The sequence below is a fragment of the Miniopterus schreibersii genome (assembly GCF_964146895.1).
Source record: "Miniopterus schreibersii genome assembly, chromosome: 16".
In the NCBI taxonomy this organism is placed as follows: Eukaryota; Metazoa; Chordata; class Mammalia; order Chiroptera; family Miniopteridae; genus Miniopterus; species Miniopterus schreibersii.
The window spans coordinates 3,119,153-3,142,963 of NC_138116.1; the positions used below are offsets into that span (position 1 = coordinate 3,119,153).

The window sequence follows — 23,811 nt, forward strand, 5'->3', positions numbered from 1 at the left end:
TTGGGTGTCGTCCCAGGCACCGAGAGGTCACCACTTTGATTCCCGGTCAGGGCCCGTGCCCCGGCCTCAGGCTCGATCCCCAGCCGGGGACATGCAGGAGGCAGCCGATCGATGTTTCTCTCTCATCAATGTTCCTCTCCCCCTCCCCTTCCCTCCCCCTCTCCCTCTCCCTTTCTTTCTCTCTCTTAAAAAAAAAAAATCAAAAAAAAGACGACCCAGGGACTTGGTAGCAGGCAGGAAATCAGTAAAAAGAGGAAGAGCCATTCAGAGGCAGCTGCTGAGAGCAGGGAAATTGCAGGACGTGGCTCAGGGATGGAGACTTACAGGGATGGACCGAGGGGCGGCCGGTGACAGACATGGAGGGCGGCCGAGGTCTCAGGTAGGAGGCCAGGGAAGGGACTGGGATGGAACACAAGGCGAGAGAGCCGCCAGTGACATGAATCAGCCTCGGAGCTGGACTCTGAGCATGACACATTGTGGATATTTGTATCCTGTCTCTGAGATTCGCCATCTGGAATATAAAAGTTCTAGTATGCCTCTTTGGGGAAAATATATATATATATATTGTATATTTTAAAATGCCCGTTTTGACTGATGTGGTGCTTGCGTCTCTGGGCATGTTCTTTACACACAGTATCAGGCGTCTGAACATCTCTTTCTTACAAGCGGATTCTTATTTGCGAGCCGGGCGGTGAGTCTCCCAGCCGGGCAAAACCCAGACGTCGGGCATCTGGAATGGGGTGCTTATGTGAAGGGGGTGGCTTCTCCGTACAACTTGCTGGACGGAAAAGATGGCTGTTCCTACGGCAGTAAAAACCCTTCTTTGTCCCCTTTAACTCTCCTTAAAATTAGCTGGTGTTGGGCAGGATCCTGTGTATCTGACCACAGCTCATCTTGCGGAAGGTGCTTTTATTGTAGACGCTGGGGGAGTGTTTTGTCCTGCTGGGAGCCCCCCCCCCCCCCCCCCCCCCCGTCTCGGCCAGGGCTTCCTATCAGGGAGGAAGCCGGAAGTCGAGTGAGTTTCATTTGTCATCAAAACAGTACACAGAGTCCCGTGGGTGCGTTTTGCTGTCAGCGTGGTACTGAATGGTTGCCCGGTCTCAGCGCTCCCGATAGGAGGCAAGACCGGAGCCACAAGAAGGGGGACACACGGGTCTGTGATGGTCGTCGACGTAGACCTGTGTGAACTGATGATGGTGCTTCACCCTGCAATGGAGCGTCCGCGCCTCCCGTGTCACCTGTTAAGGTGAACAGGGAGAACTGATTCCTTGAGCCTGCTCATGCTGGGGTTTAACTATTTGGGGGAAGGTCAACATTAGCTGTGGTGTCACAGAGCCATGACATTGGTCCTGTGTTCTCCCCGCCAGGGGACCTGGCAGAGTTGTTAACAGACCATAAGTAGACCACCTTCGTGGGTCTAAACCTTCAGCAACCAGACCTGGACATAGAGCGTGTCTGAGTTAAGGTCATCCTGTGACACCCTCTTGGCGTGTCCCCGCCCCCCTTTGATTGGAGTGGAAAAGGGTGCCTTGCGTCTCGTCAGCTCCGTGATCACCTTTCTGCTGTGGTGGTGATGTCCCCACGAGGACTGGATGGAAAATTAGTGAAAGGGGTTTTTTCTGCTGTAAATTTAGCTCACTGACGTTCTGGGCTCCGGCAGGCGCAGTGCAGTCGGCCTCGGGGCTGCAGCTGGTTGAACAGGCAAATTTGCACTCGTTCTGCAACGTTTGAGCACAGGCTAAACTGGTCTCCCCTGACACTGATCTAAGAAAATGTTCTGAAGCATCACCCGTCTAAAAATACCCGCTGGTAACTTTTGGACACACTACATTTCTGAGAAAAGAGGAAGTAGAGAAAGCTGAGAAAATAACCAGGCATCATGAAATTTAAATAAAAAGCCCTAAAACCTATAAAAGAAAGGGTTTATGTAGTGCTGTAAATGAGTGATTCATATGACCCCAGATGTTGGTCTCCATAGTAACTATCATTTGATTCTTTGGCGTAAGTAGTACACATCTGCTGATATATAAAATGAGTACTTTTCTATTTTAATAATAAACTGTCTAAAATAATTTTCTTTCTCTTTGGAAGCAGATTTTTGGCATTTGGGGCTCTCTTTTTTCTAAGTAAAAACTTCATTAGTGCATATTCATTTGTTTTCTTTTACCCCCTCCCTTTTTTTATAATTAGGATTCCTTTCAAGAAATGTTCATTGGGCCTGGCCGGTGTGGCTCAGCGGTTGAGCATCACCTTAGGATCCAGGAGATTGTGGTTCGATTCCCGGTCAGGGCACATGCCCAGGGTTGCAGGCTCCATCCCCATCAGGGGGCGTGCAGGAGGCAGCCGATGGATGTTTCTAACTATCCCTCTCCCTTCCTCTCTCTCTAAAAACAAAATCAATAAAAAAAAAAGAGAAATGTTTATTACGTCATTGTCTGTAATAGTGAAACCTGGAAACAACCAAGCATCCACCAGTGAAAGACTAGTGAGCGAAGGATGGTGCGAGGGAGACTTCCGTGAAGAGCAGATGTGGTAGATGTGGTCGCTTCCAGGGAAAAGACGGGAGACGCCCAGAGTGAACCTGGAACACCCTGCGGGCCGGGAAGGAGGGAGGTGCTCAAGGACCACGGGCAGGTTGGAGGATGGGCGCCAGCTTGAAGGCGCGCCCGGGCCGAATCGGGGATGCTGCACGCGTGCCATCCGGCCTGAAACGAACCTGCCGTGTTAGCACATGACGCGCTTTAAACAAGCCTTTGTATGGAAGTTATTGTTTGAGTGGATTACAGATTCCTGGTAATCGCCCAATAATTTATGACTGGAACAAGGTATCCTACTATCTCACACGCACTGTTACCGTGTTTTCTCTAACAAAAATGTGAGTGCATCCGTCGTGGTAGTTTAACAAAATGTTTGCTATTAGAATGGCTTAAAAATATCTCGGATCTATGGTTGATATATGCATACCTATCACGCGCGCGCACACACACACACGTGCACATACACACGTGCACATGCACACGCACACGCATGCACACGGTGCAGTTCCCCGTTTGGTCGCCAGGTGGCACTTTGCCCGTGTAAGGCCCACAGAAAGGAACCCTGAACACCGGGGTCAAAGGCCAAAGGGAAACAGCATGGCCTGCAGCCTTGACTGGCAGCCCCCGGGGCCCACGGGCTGGGTTCACCCGGCTGAGCCCACACTGTACCCCCGTCCTGGCCTTGAGGGGGTTGGGATTTAAGTGACTCCGAGATTTGGGCTTATTTCAGTGCCGATGCGACAGGCCAGTCGAGGGAGGGCCCTGTAGCCGCGTGCGGTGCACCGGGTGCAAGCGTCAGAGTCTGCCCCTCACAGATGGCACTCAGGGAGGTCGGTGTGCCCGGCCCCCTTCTGACCCCCAGGCCAAGCAGGGCACAGCGAGAGTGTGGCGTGAATGGGCAAGTGTCTTGGTCCTGTGAAAATAACGTAGGGAGAAACCGCCGTGTCCACCGCGTCCGTGTGACCGAGCGTCCCGGGCGGAAGGCGAGTGGCCACTGCCCCTGCCGCGGCTGCCACCCCTGCGTGTCCCTCTGGGTCTTGTGCGGGCGTTCTCAGAGTTACAGACGCGGACGTTGCCGTGCGTGCTCCGGGCTTTGCTCTGAGGTGGCCCCCGGGGCTCCTGCTACGATGCGGGAGTGCGACATTAAGCGCGCCTAAGCGTAAGCGTGTCCTGCAGAGCTGGGACTGGCTTCCGAGCCTGAGCAGCTGCCTGTTGAGCTGTCAGACTCCCCGCTCTCTGCTCGGGTTTCTAGAGCGTCCCGGGTCGGAACCACCTGCACACTCGCCCCGAGGCTGCCGAGGCGGCTGCAACAGAAAGGACGTCGCTTCCGGATCCAAGGCCTGGGTCTACTGCTCATTAGCCCTGGGACCTTCAATAATTGCACGAATCTTTTGAGTCTCAGCTTTTTTTTTTTTAAAATATATTTTTATTGATTTCAGATAGAGGAAGGGAAAGGGAGAGAGAAATATTAACATGGATGAGAGAGAAACATCGATTGGCTGCCTCCTGCACGCCCCCTGCTGGAGATCGAGCCCGCAACCTGGGCACGTGCCCTAAGTGGGACCGGAACCCGCGGCGCCTGCCACACACGTGTCAGCGCCCCGCGCGGCCAGGCCGTGGCCGGGAAGCAGCAGCCCGCCCCAGGCCCCACGCGGAGGGACTGCCGGCCTCTGCCCCGCGACCTGACGGCCTGCCTCAGGCTAGTCCGGCTTATGGGGTGCTTCCCATTTCTCAGACATCGCTCTGGAATAAATAAACTCGCAGCTTATGGAGGAGGCCTAGTGCGGCTCCCAGAGCCCATTGCACTTTCGTAGTGAAGACAGGCTTCAGGGAAGGACGGGCGGACAGAGTGGAATTAGGTCCCCGCGGGCCGGCGCCTTCAGGCAGAGTTAAGGCTCAGGTAATATTCTAAGGGGAAGACTGAGAGCACAGGGCGTTTGTGGTCGGCTTTTCCCCCTTTCCTATTTTTTTGGTTTCGGAGGGTGTGGAGGAGAAACGGCGAAGATTGAAGGAAGAACCGGTCTTTTTTTTTTTTTTTTAGCTAAAGAGGAGTTATGGCTCACTCCCAAGTACCTGTGCAAACGTATGATTAACTTACTACTCCAGAAAAGTATTTTAATCCCAAAGTCATTTATTTTGGCTTTAGAATAGACTAGCATTTGTGTCGGATTTTCCTGCCTAATTACTTTTTGCTTAAGCTTGTTTTAAAATTGTTTTAAATTCCTTTATGGTGACAGCCCAGGGAAGGGGGGTGGGGTGGAGAAATGGGCCACAGATGGGTCTGAACTAGGAATCCAGCTCTCCGGTATAAAAGCCTCCTCAGACTGGGCTGGTAGGAGACAAAATCGGAGTCAGCTTTCCGGAGAACAATTTGGCAAAGATATTTTTTAAAGTCTTAAAAATAGGCTTACTCTTTGATCCAGTAATTCCACGTGTAGGAATTTGTCCTAAGGAAGTAATCAAACGAGCCCGCAGAAATGTGGGAACATGGCACTCACCATGTTTATCTCAGGAAATCAAAAGTAAAACCAACGTAAAACAGTGAAGACTATGGAACTGATTAAGTCAAGTACGCTCCTATCGCCGACGTGCGTGGTCATGTCAAATCACAGACTTTAGAAATGTTCACCCCGTCTTTCCAAGTGGAAAAGAGACTGAAAAATAGTGTGTACAGTTTGAAACAGCACGAAGACACAGAGGCAGGTAGGCGGGCAGGCCGGTGGGTGCGTGGCGGCCTCGCTGGGAGGACTCCGCGGTGGTAACCTTGGTCTCCCTGAGTGGTGAAAAGATGGCCGGTTTTGTACTTTTTTGTGTTTTTCAAGTTTTCTGCTTGAATATATGTTACTTTGTAATTAGAAAAAACCAACTATTATGTGTTTTAAAGGGTACATGCTTAATGTGTCAATGAGAGAGATACAATGTTGCTCTTCAGTACCCACAGAGTGGGTAATTTGGATGCACACCTGACAATTTAGATTGAACATATTTTCTTAAGGGTCACGTTCATACACAGGAATTATCAGCAATCGTATCGAATTCATAAAACCAGATGTACTGTAGGTTATGTTTTCCAAGCGAAGGAACCGCCTTCAGCAAAAACCTGTGAGTGTAACCTGGGTGCCCAGTTGTCTGAAGCCAGTGCCAGGAGGTAGCTGGACGCTTCTGGGAGGGAGCACCACGGTTTGGCAAAGCTACACAGACTAGTAGGTTTTCTGTGAATTATATGCAAAAAGTACTTATTGCCCACAAAACAGCAGAACAATACTGGGAACATTTGAACTCATTCTTAATCCTCTGAGAGCAGTGCCCAGTTAAATGTGTTACTATTTCTCCTTTCTTATCCCATTGTCATCAACTCGGATGCCAAGAGGGAGAGTGTAAGGTAAATTCTGGGCAACCAGGAACCTTGATGACCCCAGAAGAGCACTTGGCTCACATTTGAAAGACCCCTGCTGCATCTGATCAGCTGGGGGGGGGGTTGCTCTTCGCTGGCGGCCCTGCAGCTCTGCACACGCAGGCTTCTCCTCTGTTCCCAGTTCCGAAATTCCTAGGATACCGCGTGGCTTCACCCAAGGAAACACCTTGCGGGTCTGGCTCCCTGTCCTCCAAGGTCAGATGGAAAAGCCTTTTGTGATTAACTCGCCACGGTGTGTCCTTTGGTATTTGGAGCCGCAGTAGGCATTTTCATTAGTTATCCAAATTTTGAATGCTGACTCAGATAAGCTTCACAGAATGGGAAAGGCAGATCCTCCAGTAGTTAGGAGACTGGGGCCTGTCCACCTCACCTCGCAAGGCTGTTCTTTGTCACCTGAGAGGCCCTGTGCCCGTGAGGAACAGTCATGAGTCTTTATAAACACCCCACCTTCTCGCTCTTTTCTGACAGTTTCCTTACGCGGCCCCGCCTCCCCAAGAACCAGTGAAGACTCTGCGAAGCCTGATCAACATTCGGAAGGACACGCTGAGGCTCGTCAAGTAAGTCCCGGCACTCGGGCCAGGGGCCAGGGGCCTTGTGGAAACTATTTAAACTATGTACTAGTAACTTTGATTACAATGGAAACTAAACATAAATAAACATAACTAAACATAAACAAGTGCGTACGGACGTTAGTTAGTAGTAGCGCTGTGAAATATCAGCCATCACTAGACGCCCTGCCGTGGTAATGAGGTCCCCTGCCACCATCCCCAAGGAGGGTGGAAGCCGAAGTTTATGGTCATGGAGAGAAGCCTACAATATGTTAACTTAAAAAAAAAAAAAAGATATGGTCCGGCCAGCGTGGCTCAGTGGTTAAGCGCTGACCTATGAACCAGGAGGTCACAGTTTGATCCCCGGTCAGGGCATGTGCCTGGGGTGCAGGCTCGATCCCCAGCAGGGGGCGTGCGGGAGGCAGCCGATCAATGACTCTCCCTCTCCTTCCTCTCCCTGAAATCAATTTTTAAAAAGATACGTTTTTAAATACCGGTTTGCTAGATGTGCCGAGGAGGTGAAGACCCCTGGGGAGGAGGCCGGCAAAGCTAAAGTCCACTACAACGTGGAGTTCACCTTTGACACCGATGCCCGAGTGGCCATCACCATCTACTATCAGGCCACTGAGGAGTTCCAGAATGGCATTGCCAGGTAAGAACCAGACACCAGGCGAGCCGCTCCCTCCCCGGCCAGGTGAGGCCCGTGCCTTAGACGCTCGCCTGGGGAGGAAAACATTCCTTTCCTGCAACCAGGTGAGATCTGGTTCTTGAACCTGCTTCTACAGAGCCTCACTTCCGCCCCTTTTCTCTTTAAATTGTGCCCTGTGGGTGCAGTGGCAGATGGCAGCGTAGCCCTTTAGGCCATTAAGATGCTGTGAAAACTCTATTAAGCTGCCCTCCTGTGACTGAGTGGGTCTCATAGATAAGTTTAATGGCATTACCAAGCAAAAGCAAAGGAAATAGATAACAAAGGGGGTCTGGCCTACTCTGCTTTATTCCTAGAGCCTGTGGATAATTGGGAACAGGCACGAGCTGGAGGAAGTGGTCAGATCCGTCTGGGCTGCACACTGACTCTCGCTCTGCTTCCTGCTTTGATCAATAGCTACATCCCCAAAGACAGCAGCCTGCAGTCGGAGACGGTGCACTACAAGCGAGGGGTGTGCCAGCAGTTCTGCCTGCCCTCCCACACCGTGGACCCCTCCCAGTGGGCCGAGGAGGAGGTGAGCCGCCCCGGGTGGAGGGGACGGGACGGGCTGCTGGGAGAGAACGCGGGGCAGGTTCCGCACGTGGACCCAGACGGGCCTGGGAGCTGGTTAGGACCACGGCCAGCAGCAGAGGGACTAAGTCACCCAGGCTCTCGAAGGTCATGCTCACCTTCAGCCTTGGGACTCCTTCAGATCCTTGAAAGGATACGCCTAACCTCGTCACTTTTCTATTCCAAACTAGCCGTTAGCCTGGGGCATTTCAAGACATCCACGCTCAAAGAAAAGCACCTGGAGGGAGGTTAAGGGCTATACCTCTAAGAGATTTTAAAAAGAAACTAGTGGGCCCAGTCAGCGTGGCTCAGTGGTCGGCGTGGCTCAGTGGTCGGTGTGCTCAGTGGTCGGCGTGGCTCAGTAGTTAAGCGTCAACCCAATCACGAGGTCGGGGTTCGATTCCCGGTCAGGGCACATGCCCGGATTGTGGGCTCGATCCCCAGTAGGGGGCGCTCAGGAAGCAGCCGGTCAATGACTCTCATCATTGATGTTTCTCTCTCTCCCCCTCTCCCTTCCTCTCTCTGAAATCAATAAAGACATATTTTTTTTTAAAAAATGCAATCTCTATAATACATAAATAAATACATAAAGTAAAAAGAAACTGGTAGCCTTCTGTCAAACGGACGCGGGTGGCTCCGAGGTCGGTGATGGAGAAGCCGAGACAGGTTCTTGGTGACACAACACCTCCCTTTCTGATGGTCCCTGTGCCATTTAACATGTGGGCTCCTCTGTTCTTATTTCTCTTCTTCCCCTCCAGCTTGGCTTCGACCTGGACCGAGAGGTCTACCCCCTGGTGGTCCACGCCGTGGTGGACGAGGGAGACGGTATGGGCGCCCTGCCTTCTTTTGCCGACACGCGGCCCTTTCGTGGCACGAGGCCCGGGGCAGCCGGGGCCGCCTCTGTGGGTGCCGGGCGGTGCCTGCACCCCCCTCCCGCAGTCCTGTTCCCAAGGCCCTCAGGCTGACAGGAACCCCCCTGGTTCCGTGACGTGGCCCTGTGGTGACAGCCCGGGACGTGTGCCCGGCTGCGGGGAATCGCGGGGGGCGGGGGGCGGCCAGCGGGCCTCAGGCAGGTGTATTGCTTGGCTTTCCTCGTCACCCATGTGCCTTCGTTTCTTCCAGAGTATTTCGGCCACTGCCACGTGCTGCTGGGCACTTTCGAAAAGGTGAGTGAGGGGCTTTCTAGGGCCTGACGTTAGCGCAGTTCACTCTTTCGCGGGGGGACGCGTTAACCCTTGTTGCTGGCTGCTGAGCTCAGGCTGGGGGGCACTGTAATTCCATGGCGGGGGTCCCAGAACATGCGCAGTTGAGAGAAGTCGCAATGAACCGCTGGGGCTTTCTGGCCTCCCCCCCGTCATGTCATAACTGTCATATTTTTATTCCAGCACACGGATGGGACTTTCTGTGTCAAGCCCCTCAAACAGAAGCAAGTAGTAAGTATTGAGGGCGGGGACTGTTGGTGCCCCCCCCCTTTCGCCTTTGCTAAGCACTCTTCTTTCCCTCTCACCCCCCTTTTTTTTTTAAATCAAAGGAGAGAAGAAAGGGTGTGCTTTTGTATGTTGGAAACTACGTGGGTGGCCTGGAAGGGACACTGAGTTTTGGTGTCTTTACTGTTCCAGAATTGTTGGCGTCGAGGCAGCCATTCTCCGAGCAAAGGGCCTGAGAAGTGAAAGGACAAGATTTGTCTCCTGCCATTAGGTTTAGCGAGCACTCCTTTTATCCAAAATGTCAGGCCTGAAACACTTCAAGCTAAATGAGAAAGCGCTGGAACCCGACTCAGGGCCAGTTAGGGCGCCTGGCTTCACGTATCCCACCAGGGCTTTTCTAACATCCAAAGTTCGCCAGCCAGCTGCCCCCTTCCAGAGTGACCCGCCAGTCAGGCACCTGTCTGCCAGAAGTCCTACCCCAGCTGTGCCCCACGCCGTCCCCTCTCACAAAAGTAGGGGGAGAGCCCTGGAGGGTGAGGAGGGGGCAGTGGTGCCTGGGACACTGGCAGCCCCCACCCATGGGGTAATGGGCATCGGAAATCCTACAGTATTCATTTTTTTGAGGGGTGAAGTGCTCTTCCCTCTTAATGAGGGCAGTAGTAGTCAAAATACCTTAGTATAAATTAGTTGATAGCATCCTTTCTCTTAAAGCAGGTTTTAAGAGAGGCAAACGGACCCTGAGCCCAGGGTGCTGCCTCGATAGGGTGGCCGGCTGGAGTAGCTCAAGGAAAATGGCTTATCTGTGTTTCTGGTGCTAGATTGGCGTTAGTCACAGACTTTGTCAGACCGGAGAGTAGGATACAAAGTCAGTGACAAGCTAGGTCTCAGGAGAGGGGACCTAGACAGAGGCCAGGGAGCGGAGTGGCCTCCATTAGAGAAACCAGGGACGGGCCAGCTTTAGCACCGCCATGGCCCAGGCCAGTGGGAGGGACACTGGCTGTTGAAGTTGGAGGTTTAAGAAACAAGGCCAGGAGGGGAGATTTTGCCGCCTGTTGGGGACGGGCGACTCCGTGGCCGGGGAGGGGCTCAGGCGGCCTCTCCTTCAACCCCTGCCTTCCGCACCTGTCCCTTCCCCTCTTTTCCTTGCCCATTTCTTCTCTTTATTTCCTTTCCATTCCTTTATTTTTACAATGTGTCATAGCTCGTGTTACATTTTGATACATAACTGTTCCATCTTTTTCTAGCCTACGCCTTTCGTTAACTGTCAGCAGTAGCGAGGGCAGGACACGTATTATGGCTGTTTGTGAACCTTTGTGTCCCTGTTGGCGTAACGGTGGGTGAATTAACTGGTTTTCTCTCCTCTCTCAGCGAGGAGACATGAGTAAATAAAAGCAGCCTTGGATTTTCCCATTGTGAACCCGCAGCCCTTAGTGACGAGCGGGGGCGGGAGTTGCCGCTCTTATCTCAGTGGGGTCAGCCTGCCCTTGAGCTGCTTTCCCTGTTTGCTCGGCAGGTAGACGGGGTCAGCTACCTCCTCCAGGAGATCTACGGCATTGAGAACAAGTACAACACGCAGGATTCCAAGGCGAGTTCGGCCGAGATGCTGAATGCACTCTCCCCGAGAGGCACAGTGAGGAAGTCTCTTGATAAAGCCGGGATCTGGAGGTGTTGGGTGCCAGGCTCTGCAGTCAGTTCGGTCCTAGAAGGCTATTTTTCTGTTCCTCATTTCAGAGCATGACACTTCAGTTACTTTGGAGGCCCTGGCCAGTGTGGCTCAGTTGGTTGAGCGTCGCCCCCTGCGCTAAGGTCCCCAGTTCAGTTCCCGGTCAGGGCACATGCTCGGGTTGCCGGCTTGATCCCCAGCAGGGGGCGTGCAGGAGGCAGCCGACTGATGTTTCTCTCACATCGATGTTTGTCTCTCTCCCTTCCTCTCTCTCTAAAATAAATAAAAACCTATTTTAATATAAATAAATAATACATTAAAAAAATTTTTTTTAAATCACTTTGGAAATGAAAAAACAACGGGCCAGTTTGGGTTAGTCCTCCGAGAGCCCCGGGCCCCCCGTTTGCTGGCCGGGCTTTCTGGATGCTGATCTTTAAACCCCTCCTCTTCCCTGTGTGGTCCGCTCGGCTCGGCGGCTCAGCTGGTGGGAGAGGCCGGGTCTGAGCCACACGGACGAGCTTGAGATAAGGGCTCCCAGAGTAAACGAAACCGAGTAGGCGGATCCACCGGGTAAACTGTAAAGCCCCATGGGAATGTGAGGGTCTGTTCCTATTTCTTGTCTCAGTCCTTCGGGCAAACCGCCTGGTATAGAGCGTATGTGTCTTTCGTCCCGGGCTCAGTTTCTGTCTCCCCGCCAGGTAGCAGAGGATGAGGTGAGTGACAACAGTGCCGAGTGCGTGGTGTGTCTCTCGGACGTCCGGGACACCTTGATTCTGCCCTGTCGCCACCTCTGCCTGTGTAACACCTGCGCGGACACCCTGCGCTACCAGGCCAACAACTGCCCCATCTGCCGACTGCGTAAGCCCCGTCGGGTCCACACGCAGATGGGCGCTGGGCTGGGGGATGGGTGCTGGGCTGGGGGGGGGCGCTGGGCCGGGGGATGGGTGCTGGGCCGGGGGATGGGTGCTGGGATGGGGGATGGGTGCTGGGCCGGGGGATGGGTGCTGGGCCGGGGGATGGGTGCTGGGCCGGGGGATGGGTGCTGGGCTGGGGGATGGGCGCTGGGCCGGGGGATGGGTGCTGGGCTGGGGGGGGCGCTGGGCCGGGGGATGGGTGCTGGGATGGGGGATGGGTGCTGGGCCGGGGGATGGGTGCTGGGCTGGGGGGGGCGCTGGGCCGGGGGATGGGTGCTGGGATGGGGGATGGGCGCGGTGTCTGACTCCCGCACCCAGCTGTCCTCACCTGACCTCCCTTTTCCTTCTTTGCAGCCTTCCGGGCACTGCTGCAGATCCGAGCCATGAGGAAAAAGCTGGGCCCCCTGTCCCCAACCAGCTTTAACCCCATCATCTCATCCCAGACGTCCGACTCGGAAGAGCACTCGGTGAGTTGGGCTCAGAACCACAACCCTGTGTGAACCAGCAGTGCGGTCCCCTCGCTGCCGCGTCTCGCCTCTGGCCCCTCTCTTTACCCGGCTTTGCAGCAAGTAATTAAACCCTGGCAGCCGAAGTAGCTAGTAAGCTGGCTGAGACCACGTTGCCTTGAGACCAGCCTGTAGGCCCTGGCCGGTGTGGCTCCGTGGTTAGAGCTCAGTCCGCCCACAGACTGAAGGGTCTCGGGTTCGATTCCGGTTAAGGGCACCTACCTTGGTTGCAGGTTCATGTGGAAGGCAACCAATCGATGTGTCTCACATCGATGTTTCTCTCTCTCTCTCCCCCCCCCTCCTACTGTCTCTGAAAAGCAATGGAAAAAATATCCTCAGGCGAGGATTGAAAAACAAACAAAAAAACCTCTGTAGCACAAGGGAAAATTGGATAGTGATCATCAAACCCTTTTCCTCCTGGCAACCGGGTGCTGATGGTGCCTAGAGCCCTCCGGTACTTTCCCCCTGTGGGAACTCCCCCACGCGGAAAAACGGGGGCTGTCTTAGGTTGGAATACAATTTACTGTCTTTATCTGAATTCTCAAAGGAGGTGACCGTTTTTCTTTATCCCATTTTCGTGGCTTCAGGGGCTGGGAGCCAAGCAGCTGAAGTCATTCCCCTTTGTTTCAGGGAGGAAGGCAGAGTGTTGGAGGGAAGCCTCCGCGTGGTGTAGCTGTAGCCCAGCAGATACTCTGTGCTAGGGGAAGACTCTCATCACTCAGTAAGCGGTGCTGGGACAGTTAGCTATTTGGGGAGGAAAAATCAGTTTAGCGCTTTGCTCCTTAGCAGATAACAAGTTGCACATGGAGTCGCTAGAGAACCGTACTCCAGACAGAGCAAAGCAGGCAGAACCTCAAAACCTGGAATAAGTTACCGACGACTCTCCGGAGGACTGTGGATGGGAGAGGGCTCTCTGAGCTTAAAGCAATGGGATACGATAAACCAGACTGTGCAGATTTTACCACATAAGAAATTTAAACTTCAGATGTGTAAAACATGACCAGAGTTGAAAGGCAGACAACCACCCATTTAAAGAAAAGAATTGTCATCACAACATTTACATGAGAGGAAAGCCTCGTGTGCGCACCGTGGGTCGTGTGAGTAAAACAGGAGATGAATGCTCAAAGGACCCCAAAAGAATTCTCAGAAGAGGAAACATAGCTGGCTGACAGCCGTGTCTTTCAAAGTCAACCACATTAACGATCAACAATATGCAAATTGACAGGAGACACCAGTTTCACCTTTCAGATTTAAAAACCTCTGCTCCATACTGGCAGAATTAAACAGGTTTCCTGTTCTGCTCTTGGGAGTGTTAACTAGTAAGGTCACTGGGGAAAAAACAAAGCCACTGTATATATCAAGAGCCTTAAGCACGTTTATACCTGGTAATCTAAGGTCTAATTTTTAATACCAAGAAAACAATCTGAAAAAAATATTTATGCACAAATGTCAGGCATAAATAATAGCACCGGTGGGACCATCAGGAGGAACTCCCAGTGCCTGTGAAAAGGGGACATGTGTGAAGGAAAACATTTCTGTCCAGGGAAATAAGCAGGATATAAAATTGTTCCTGACAGATAGATTGTAACTATAAACAGTATAGAGGGGAAAAAAATTGGAAGAAAATACACAGACTGCTAATAAAGTTACTACTTTGGGTGATTTGATTATTGATGGTATTTCCCCTCCTTTCTACTTTTTTTTTTTTTTTTTTAATCTTCACCCAAAGATATTGATTTTAGAGGAAAGGGGAGAGAGAGAGGAGAGAAACATTGATCGGTTGCCTCCCGTACGAGCCCCATCCGGGGATCAAGGCCACAACCTAGGTATGTGCCCTGACAGGAGCCGAACCCCACCCCTTTGGTGTACAACACTTCGCGCCAACCACCTGTGTCACCAGGCCAGGGCCCCTCCTTTCTACTTTTACATATTTTCCAAATTTCCTGTAACAAACATATATTTCTATTACAATAAAAAAGTAAACATTATTCAGAAGAAGTTGATGTAGAAGCAGAATCTAGGCATCTGTGGTCCTTGTGCGTGTTCTCTTTCTTTGGCCTGTAGCTCAGAAGCAGCTTTTTTTGACAGCCTCCCACCCCCCTAGCAGACCTAAAAGAAAAACATTTTTCCAGTCAGAGCAAGAAACAGGATCGTGCGGTAAAACCAAGAGCATCTAACTCACTTTCAACCTGTCCGATTCCCCTAGTCCTCCGAGAACATTCCGCCGGGTTATGAAGTAGTGTCCCTGCTGGAGGCCCTCAACGGGCCCCTCACCCCGTCCCCCGCGGTCCCGCCGCTCCACGTGCTTGCAGACGGCCACCTCTCAGGGATGCTGCCGGCCTATGGTAGTGACGGCCACCTGCCCCCGGTCAGGACGCTCTCCCCCCTCGACCGCCTGTCCGACTGCAGCAGCCAAGGACTGAAGCTCAAAAGGAGTCTCTCCAAGTGAGTGGCCGGCATTCAACAGTATGGGCCTGGGGTCCTTGGTGGGGTGCTTCCAGCCACCCCTCGCCTCCTGGCTGCCTGGGGCAGGGCAGACCCTCTGGGCTGCTCCCAGAGGTGCTCCTTCCACGGAAGACCTGGGGCTGACACCGGGGGGAGCGTATCCCATCCCTTAGGAGAGGCCGATAAGGGGGCCCATGGGGACTTAGGAAGGTCCAGCAGACAGATCTGTTACGCATTCGGTTGGGTGGGGGAATGGGGTCTTGGGAGCATCGTTTAGTCTGAAGATCTGTATCTCTTAAGCATTTAAACCCAACGAGGCACAGTCCCGGTCAGCTTTCTGCTGCAGAATAAAGATGGTGTCTTATAGATGAAAATATTAGGACACCCAAAATGCCAGTGGTTTTTCCCAAGTGCCGACACGAGTCATGGAAGGAACTGGGGAGAAAACTCACGCGTTCCAACACCCAGACGAGGTCTCCCACCCGCCCCCTGCTCCGTAGGATGTGGGGCGCCCGCGCCCTTTCCTGCGGCGGCTCAGCTGCGCTCCGTTTCAGGTCCGTGTCCCAGGACTCCTCCGTGCTGCAGGAGAGCGACGGGCGGTCCCGCAGCGAGTCCGAGGCGCGCGTCTCCCCGCGGCCGGCTGCTCAGCGCCTGGGAGAGGTAGAGCACGCCGGCCCCCTCTCGGGCGCCGCACCCCAGGGCTCGCCCCTGCAGGCCCACCTGCTGCCACCCTTCCTCAGACACCTTTGGGACCCTCTCTGGGAGCAGCAAAGGTTTCGTTCCATTCAGTCATTCACGGCCGAGCCTGTGCTGCTCGCCTGTCACTGTCCCGTAAGCCGAGGACAGCAGCAGCAAGGAGCCCGCAGAAATCCCTGCCGGGTGGTGCTTCCGTTCTTGATAGCGGGGTGGGCGTGGGCACAAAAGGCAGAAAGGAAAAAACGTGTCAGGGGGCACTGCGGGGCACTGTGACAGGCGGGGGAGAAGGGGTGTCGGGGCCAGAGGTGGGGTTGCTGTGTCCACAAAGTCGTCCATGAACAGAGACGGAAGGAGGTGTGAGAGCAAGCGGTGCAGGTGCTGGGGAAAGGGCACAGGCACAGGCAGGTGGACAAGCCCTGCGAGCACGTGCTGGGAGGGGAGGAGGTGGGGTCTCCTGCCCCCTGCACCCCCACAGGCTCTAGGTAACAGGTCCATCACACCCACTCGGCAGCGCGGTGAGCTGGGTACCGTGGAGCACACAGAGGTGACAGAGGCTCCTGTCCTCAGGAGCTCGTGGTCTAGCGGGGACAGGACATGACATGGCTAACAGCACATAGCTGTTGCTCAGCTAAGTGTTTGTTGAATGAATGAATGAATGAATGAGTGAATGAATGAATTTAAGGATAGGAAACAGGTGTGCCCATAACAGGGACAGTAAGTGCTGGGCAGAGGTGGGAGAGATGGCAAGTGGAGGAAACCAGGGGAAGCGTGAGGGAGAACGAGCCTGGAGCTGAACCTTGAAATTCTTAGAAATGAAGAGAGAGGCCAGAGAAGCACTGGGGATGGGGCAGGGCTCTGAGCAGGTCAGTGGTTCTGTGAGAGCTGTTTCCTGAAGGCCCACCTGCCGGAGGTGTGTCGATGGATCAGGGGGAGACAGACTGAGCCAGGAGCCCAGGCTGGAGGGAATGGGGGTCTGAGGTCAGAAACGCAGTCTGCCGGGAGGAAAGAGAATGGGTTGTGGAGCTAGAACCCGTGGGACTTTGCATCTGCCTGGGGTGGGGGGGTCGCCTGCCCAGGTGGCTGACAGGCGGGGTACCAGGGCAGGTGGGGGGAAGGTGGTGTGGTAGATGACTGAGCAGAACTAACCCGACATCCACGTGGAGATGCGCGGCCGGGGGCAGGGGGGCAGCCTCCCCTTCAGAAGGAAAGCTCTAACCCTGGGGAAGCCTGAGGTGTCCCCGTGTCCCAGCTGCTGGCTGACCTGTCACCCGAGCTGCGGTCTTTGTACGGCCCCAGCAGGTGCTGTGCCTCCAGCAGGACATGCTGACTGACTTTGCCCCTCCCCTGGGAGACAGCGTCCAGGCCAGGGCTGGAGAGAGGGTGACAGGACACCACCCTGCCCCTGCATGTTCCTGATGTCGTGACCGTGACCTCGGTCCCTCCCAGTGTCCCCTTCCCTCCTCTTTCCCCGAGTCTCCTGCCCTTTCACGCTTCCTCCCCGTGTATGTGTGTGTCTGTGTGTGACCTGTGCTCCCTCCATTGCCCCAGGAATGTGGCGTCACTCCAGACAGCGAGAATCTCACCTTGTCGTCATCAGGAGCCATCGACCAGTCGTCTTGCACAGGGACGCCCCTCTCTTCCACAATTTCCTCCCCGGAAGGTACATGAGGGAGCAGGGAGGGCCTGTTGATTCCCCCGGCCCTCAGCGCCCCTGTTTCCTCCCCAACAGACACACTAACACCTGAGCTGCGTGATGCAGGCCCCACTTGGGAGGGAAGGAGACCTGCTCACCTGGGGGGGGTCTTGCCCCTGAGCTGGGGGACCGGCAGCTGTCTTCCTCCCAGTCCTGCAAGTCCCTGGTCCCCAAGGCTGAGTTCTAAGCTCTAAACACTAAAGAGCAGAGCCAGGGAAAACCTTAAATTAAAACCCTTTTAGGTGAGGGCAAGGGAAGGCCACCGTGGCCCTCACCGCGCGGCGCAGGGAGAGCCCCGCTCCCGCTCAGCTCCCAGAACCCTTGCCTGACCTCCGTCTCCCTCCACCTCCTGTCTCCAAAGACCCCGCCAGCAGCAGTCTGGCCCAGTCGGTCATGTCCATGGTGTCCTCCCAGAGCCAGCACTCCCAGATCAGCACCGACACGGTCTCCTCCATGTCTGGCTCCTACATCGCCCCCGGCACCGGCACCGAGGACGAGGGAGAGGCTCTCCCTTCCCCGCTGGCCGCCAGCAGGGCCACCTCAGAGGAAGGAGAGGTGAGGGAAGGGCACGGGGACATTCTTACCTCTGTGTGTGACATATCCCGAGCAGCTCCCTGAAGGGTGTGCTGGGGACATCTGCGGAGCCCCCACCGTGCTGGGAAGGGGAGCCTCGGAAGTGGGGGGTGTAACCCCAGGCTCGCCTCTCCGGCCTGGCTCTACTTGGCACCACTTTGGTCCTGAGGACGTGGCTTGGGTTCACTGCCGGGCGAGCCGGGTGTGGGAGAGCCGGCGTGTCTGTGCCCACATGCTTGTTGCTCTTGCAGGCGATGCCAGGGGCGTCTCCAGACAGCAACTTCATGGGCCTCGCAGAGGAGCAGGATGCGGAGGTAACACCCACAGGGGACCTGGTGCTCCCTCCCGTCAGAGGGTCGGCTGGTGCTGCCTGGGGAAGCAGATAGGACGGGGGTTGTTCTGGAACCATTCTTCCTGGGTGGCACAGGTCAGGGGTGGTGTGGAGGGAACAGCAGCTGAGCTCTGGTCGGTGGAGCATCGGTTAGCAGAGGGCTCTGGTCTGGTCTCAGTGTGACAGGCATGGAGTGGGCCCTCCGTTACCTTAGTGACTATTCGCACAGGTGACTGGGTCACAGGCGCTTTCTGGCTGCTGCCTTCCCCCCACCCCCACCCCCACACCCCTGGAGGGAGGGGAGAGACAATTCACTGTCAGAAGTAGCTTGACTGAGGTGTATGGGAGGTTTGTGAACCGCCTGGCTCACAGTGAGGGCTCTAGAACTTTTACTTTTCTCTCTCTAGAACTTTTTCGTGAACCACATGGTCTCCAAGGAGTGTCTGGATGGGGTTTGCGATCCTAAGGGAGTTCTGAAGTTTTATGGCCTCACTGTTTGTTTTTTCACTGTTTCCACCTTAGAAAACAGTATGAACTAAACCGGGACCAAGGCTATTCCTGGCGCTTCTAGCGAGCATCCGAAATGTGCCCCAGGCCCAGTCCCTCCAGGCGGCCGTGCTTCGCCCAGCCAGCCTGCCTCTGCCCAGCCTCCCAGGCTGCTCCTACTCCACTGGCGTCGGCCCTGGGGTTAAATGCCGTTAGGATGACTAGTTCGGTCTTTGGCCCGTGAATGTACAGTTGGCCATTAAACAGCACAGTTCAAACCCTCATTGTCCCCGAGTCAGCCGTATTTTCGGTCTGCAGCAGGAGCCTGTGTGTGCAGAGGGCCGACCAAAGTGACACGCGGGTTTTGACTGCGTGGGTGGTCAGTGCCCCTAACCTGCCATCGTTCGAGGGTCGGCGGTAGTCACTTGACTGCTCGGTAGACTCACGGCACCTTCCTTCTGTTGTAGGGAAATGATGTTACAGAGGAAGACGGCGGATCACCCACACAGGAAGATGGTAAAAGACCTGGTCTTCTGCTCCCTCTTACCCTACCCTTTCCTGGGTGTTCTTTCAAGGAGGGGGCACTGGCGTGAGTTGGTGGCATTCCTCAGCGCTGTGCCCTTGGGGAAGGGTCACCTCCTTGATGGATAGTAGAGCAAGCAGGGTGTCCAAGGCCGCAGTGGCCCTCCCGGCTCATGCTGGGCTCAGAGCCACGGCCGGCAGGAGGCGGTGGCCGCAGATCTGTGGCTCTGCGTTTACACCGAATACATCCCGAAGCTTCTCGGGCGCAACTCCTGCCGCCTGCCTTCCTGCCCCGGCTTCCCAGCCGAGTCCCCCAGAGCTGCTCCAGCCGCCCCGAAGTTTAGCAGCAGCAGCAGCAGCAGCAAAACTGTCTCCTCCGCCTGGGAGAAAGGACTGTTAGGCTGCTGGCTTGGTTTTGCTTTAGCGAGGAGAGTGGCTGGCCTTACGGGAAGGGTCCTAGGAGCCGGCGGCACGGGGAAGGTGCCGTGTAGAAGAGCGTTCTGCAGCTGTTGCAGTTGTTTTCTTGTAACGATTCAGCCTCCAGTATGTCCTCGGTTGGAAGGGTGTTGCTTCCAGTGCGGCAGCTGGAGAAGGGATGGTCCTCAGGGCGGGGAGCAGCAGGAAGGAGAGGGTGGGCCGGGACGTCCCGCCCAGGGATGGAACACAGCTGATCCAGGAACCAGCGTCTCTCCCCTCCTCTGCTCTGAGGCGCCTCCGCGGAAGGACGCCTCCAAAGCAGAGCCGGGCCCCAGCGGACGCAGATGTCATCCTAGCTGCTTCTGCTTCAGCGCTGGCCGTTGCTTGGGGAGTTCAGGGGTGCGCATGCTGACTTGACCACTGTCGCCTGGCCAAGTCGCCCTGAAGGAGGGGATGGCCGCCAGGGCTGTGCCTCCACCACACCTGTGCACGCCGGCCGGCCGCCGGAGATGGGGCCGGGCACTTCCTCCACCAGGTTGAGGTCGTCAGTGCTCAAGGCTCCCTTTGTGACTGTCCCCCCACACAGAATATTTGCTTCTGACAAGCGCAGGGCCGCGGGTGTTTTCTACCTGTCATTCTATAGCCCCCTTCCACACACACACACACAAAAAGAGAGCACTTGAAAAAAATAACTTCTAAAACTTCCCCCTTCTCCGCTCACATGTCTGTAGGTTTTGGGTCAGTCCCTTAAAACATGCCCACAATAACAAATTTCATAGGTCTCATAAGAAAATGAATCCTAATATTGTAGATGTGGTGATTCTGACTTGATATGCAAACTCATGGAACCTACGGCCTTTCATTGCTGCCCTGTTATTTAGCATTTGCAGAGCCCTGTGGTCATAAGCACAACCCACAGCACAGACAGACACAGGCAGGAGCAGGGTAGCTCCACCAGCGGGTCCCCCAGCCCCTGGCAGAGCTCCGCTTGGGTCACGTCCCCCGTGTCCCGGCCAGCAGCCCTCCCCGGGGCCTGACCTGCTGTGGAACAATAGCTGGCAAGGGGCCAGTTAGGGAAAGGGAGCAGCCGGCTAGCTCGAGAACACGAACATGCCCGCACAGTTCGATTCCTTTATTGTCCACTCTCTACCCACTTAGTTATTGTCTTTTTTTTTTTTTTAAACACATGGTTTGATTTTTTTTTGTCTCCATCCTTAAGATTTTTTTATTTTAAGGACAGCAAAGCAGAGGAAAATCCAGCCAGCCCCTGTCTAACTGCATTAACTCCATTACAGGCCAGAGGACATGCGCATTCCTAGGTATGGAGTGTGACAATAACAATGACTTTGACATCGCAAGCGTGAAAGCACTGGACAATAAGCTGTGCTCTGAGGTCTGCTTACCCGGTGAGTGGCCGTCTGCTGAACATGAACTTGGTGGGAGATGCTCCCCTGCTCACACCCCCGCTCTCTCCCTGGGACACCCATCTCCTGCCCTGCAGCTCCTGCTGAAGCCACGAAGCCACGGGCTGTGCTCAGATGCTTTGTGTCCTAAGGGAGAATGTTAGGCCAGGGAGAAAGGAGCAGCTCTCCCTCTCCTTCCCATCTGCCCTGACCAGCCCCCTCCATCACGATCTTGCAGATCCCATGGCGGGCAAGATCCCATGGCTGGCGGCCTGGCCTTGTGTCCTCAACCGGAAGGTCGAGGCAGACACACCTCTCTACCTTGGAGAGAGCCTGAGCCCTTGCAAAGGACATCCGTAGCTCCCCCGAAGGAAGGTGTTTCATTAGACTCAGGGAGGAATTTGAAAGCCAGCATTTTATAGACTAGCGCATGGCTCCCTGATCCAGTTGCATTATACTTGTTAGCTCTGGATCCCAAAGGAAAGGTCAGGGGTCGAGGGCGACTGCTCCCGGGAGCCCTAACTTTAAATTTCATCAGGGCTGCTGAAATGTAGTGTCCTTCTCACGACATTAAACAGAATTTAGGCCGATTTCCTGCAAAGGAACCGCATTAATCACACGGTGAGCACTGACCTCCTTGGACCCCATGCTCATGTGAGGACTCCATGAGCCACTTCTCCCGAGTGGACTCGGTCAAACTTGCCCTCCCGGTTTTACGGCAGACGTTGTCCCTCACACGTGTTGTTGGTAATCTCTCCAACACCCCAGCCTCAGAGCAGCCCCATCATGTCATGGGTCCAGTGCTTTACTCGTTCAGCGAAGTGCTCGGAGGCATGGGAGCCACACAGCCTCCCGTGGTTGCCACGCTCCATCAGCCTGTGAAAGACACGAGTCCTCGCACGCCCGGGCCCCGCACAGGCTGCCGCCGGGGAGCCGGGCGCTCGGGAGATGCTTCCTCCAGCCTCCCGAGGGCTCTCGGGTCATTTTCTGTTTAGCGCTGACCCGGTCAGGTCTGGACGTCACCTCCTGCCTCCCTCTCCCCACCTTGCTTCTGTCTGTCTGTTTTTCACGTCTTTTTGCCAAGTGTAAGTCTGTCCGTCTGGTTTATTTTTCAATCCATTTACGTTATCTAGACTTTGTATGGAAGTTCATGTTCGCTCTGTGCCAACACTGTCCTCCCCGGCTACGCCACGCCCGCCCCCGCGCTTGCTGGGCCTGCACACATCCCAGAGGCTCTTGCTTAGGTTTCCATCCCTAACGGGCGAGGGCCCGTGTTCCATATACTAAGATTTTCCGAGAAAAAAAGTATTGCGAGGATATATTCACTCCTGTTCCAGACAAATGGGGATGCTTCAGCGCAGGGTTATGGGAAGGACCGGTCTTGGCCGCAGATGACATCTCTGCCCTCACTACGCCCTGTGTCTGTGGCAGCTACGCCGACCGGCTGCTCGCTGGGCTTCAGGAGAGAATCTAGGTTCCTGCCTCCCTCGGGGGGCTCTCCCACCCACCCCCACCTTTTGGCAGAGGGAGCTGCTGGGAATTGTCTTAGCTGACCATGGGGGGGAGGTTGGAAATTATGCCTCTGCTTCCTCCTGTTCCTAACCCCCTCCGGCCAGCCTGCTTGTTGATATTTATTCCATGGGGTTGTGGGAGGGGAGTGAGAAGTGAGAGGAGGGAAGAATCCCTGGGGTTCCTGGTGGTGGTCTTGGAGGAGAGTCAGCCATCTGAGCTTAAACTGGGTTCACAGTTGAGGCCAGACACGAACCAGACGGCGCCGTGACTACTTTCGGGAGAGGGACTCAGGTGTGAGCGCATGAGGTGGCCCATTGTCCCCTCGCCAGAGGTCTTGGGGCTCTTGTGGGAGAGGGAAGGCCTAGCTGCCCTCTCGGTAGACCGCTCTCTGGTTCTGCTGTTAGCCTCATACAGGTAGCAAACCTGTATGAGAGCCCTCTGGAAGCACCCGCTGGGTTAGTGACAGGCTCATCCGCTTTGGCAGGTCCCATGGAATGAACTGGGCTCTTCTCCCTCCGCCATAAGGTCAAACTTCCATCAGATGACAGAGAGTGTCCTGGCTGGCTGGGCTGCTCGTGGGCCTGTGGCCTCAGGACAGCTTCCCAGGCCCTTGGTCTCTGCTTGAGTCTGTCTCCCTCCAAGCAGATGGTGCTCCCTTCTCAGAGGGCCAATGAGAAGAGCCATGGGGGGGGGGGGCGGCAATCCCACCCTCCCTGTCTGCATCACCCTCCCCATGCTCCCGGGTGCTCTGTCAGCAGACCCAGCCAGAGGCCCAGCCCCTGGCGAGGACCGCACAGGTCCCCACCCTCACCACTCATCAAGTGACGCTGAGAAGGGCGCCTGTATCTCTGACCCCCTCCTCCCCTAAGAGGCTTCTGGGTGGGGGGATGTTCTGAGATTGTTCTGAATGGCTCTCAAAGGGAGGAAATCTAAGTTGGCAGGTGTAGGTGGTGAGCAGATTAAAATTTGGAGACCATGCTAAGTAGTTGTGGTTCCAAGGAATTTGACACACAGATGGCAAGATAGTGACCAGGGGACCAGTGGTGATTCTGTGAACAGCCATTGGGGAGTGTAGTGATGGGAAAGAGCAAAGATAATTTGGGTTTCGTAGGGGAGATACAAATACAGTTTTAAAATGACTGCGTTGGGCAGAAGTGGGCATAGCTAAATGAAATCTAAAAATACCTACGGAGACCTGAAATTCAAGGGGAGTAAACGACCTGAGACTAAGATGCTCCTGGGAAAGTTGACACTCCCGAGGCACCAGAGGCACCAAGGAAACATCCAGTTTACTTTGCTGGGGACAGAAACCTTAGGAAAGGGGAATGCAGAACGGCTCTAAATGTGCTCCCCAAATCCACCTCTAGAGGTCTCCTCACTTTCCCGTTTCTGATTCCCACAAATGGGGAACTGAATGGAAAGCACCTTTATCTGTCTCCCTCCAAGGGTTTTAAACCTCCAAGCTCCA

At 54.8% G+C, this 23,811-nt stretch overlaps 1 protein-coding gene across 7 annotated transcripts in view; it reads left to right on the plus strand.

Annotated features, from left to right (window-relative positions):
• Window positions 1-23,811, plus strand: part of RNF157 (ring finger protein 157) — a 48,111-nt gene that overhangs the window by 19,622 nt on the left and 4,678 nt on the right. For 3 of the 7 annotated variants that reach the window (XM_081115727.1, XM_081115731.1, XM_081115732.1), the window contains exons 3-18: window positions 6,421-6,509; window positions 7,006-7,152; window positions 7,603-7,720; window positions 8,514-8,580; window positions 8,878-8,921; window positions 9,141-9,188; window positions 10,696-10,771; window positions 11,548-11,703; window positions 12,114-12,226; window positions 14,472-14,710; window positions 15,265-15,370; window positions 16,955-17,066; window positions 17,461-17,654; window positions 17,924-17,986; window positions 18,957-19,005; window positions 20,724-20,834. In XM_081115727.1, coding sequence (XP_080971853.1) covers window positions 6,421-6,509; window positions 7,006-7,152; window positions 7,603-7,720; window positions 8,514-8,580; window positions 8,878-8,921; window positions 9,141-9,188; window positions 10,696-10,771; window positions 11,548-11,703; window positions 12,114-12,226; window positions 14,472-14,710; window positions 15,265-15,370; window positions 16,955-17,066; window positions 17,461-17,654; window positions 17,924-17,986; window positions 18,957-19,005; window positions 20,724-20,834 — 1,732 coding nt within the window. Of the gene's footprint in view, window positions 1-6,420; window positions 6,510-7,005; window positions 7,153-7,602; window positions 7,721-8,513; window positions 8,581-8,877; window positions 8,922-9,140; window positions 9,189-10,695; window positions 10,772-11,543; window positions 11,704-12,113; window positions 12,227-14,471; window positions 14,711-15,264; window positions 15,371-16,954; window positions 17,067-17,460; window positions 17,655-17,923; window positions 17,987-18,956; window positions 19,006-20,723; window positions 20,835-23,811 lie in introns of all 7 variants that reach the window. The other 4 variants (XM_081115728.1, XR_013997360.1, XM_081115730.1 and 1 more) reach the window with 4 other exon arrangements.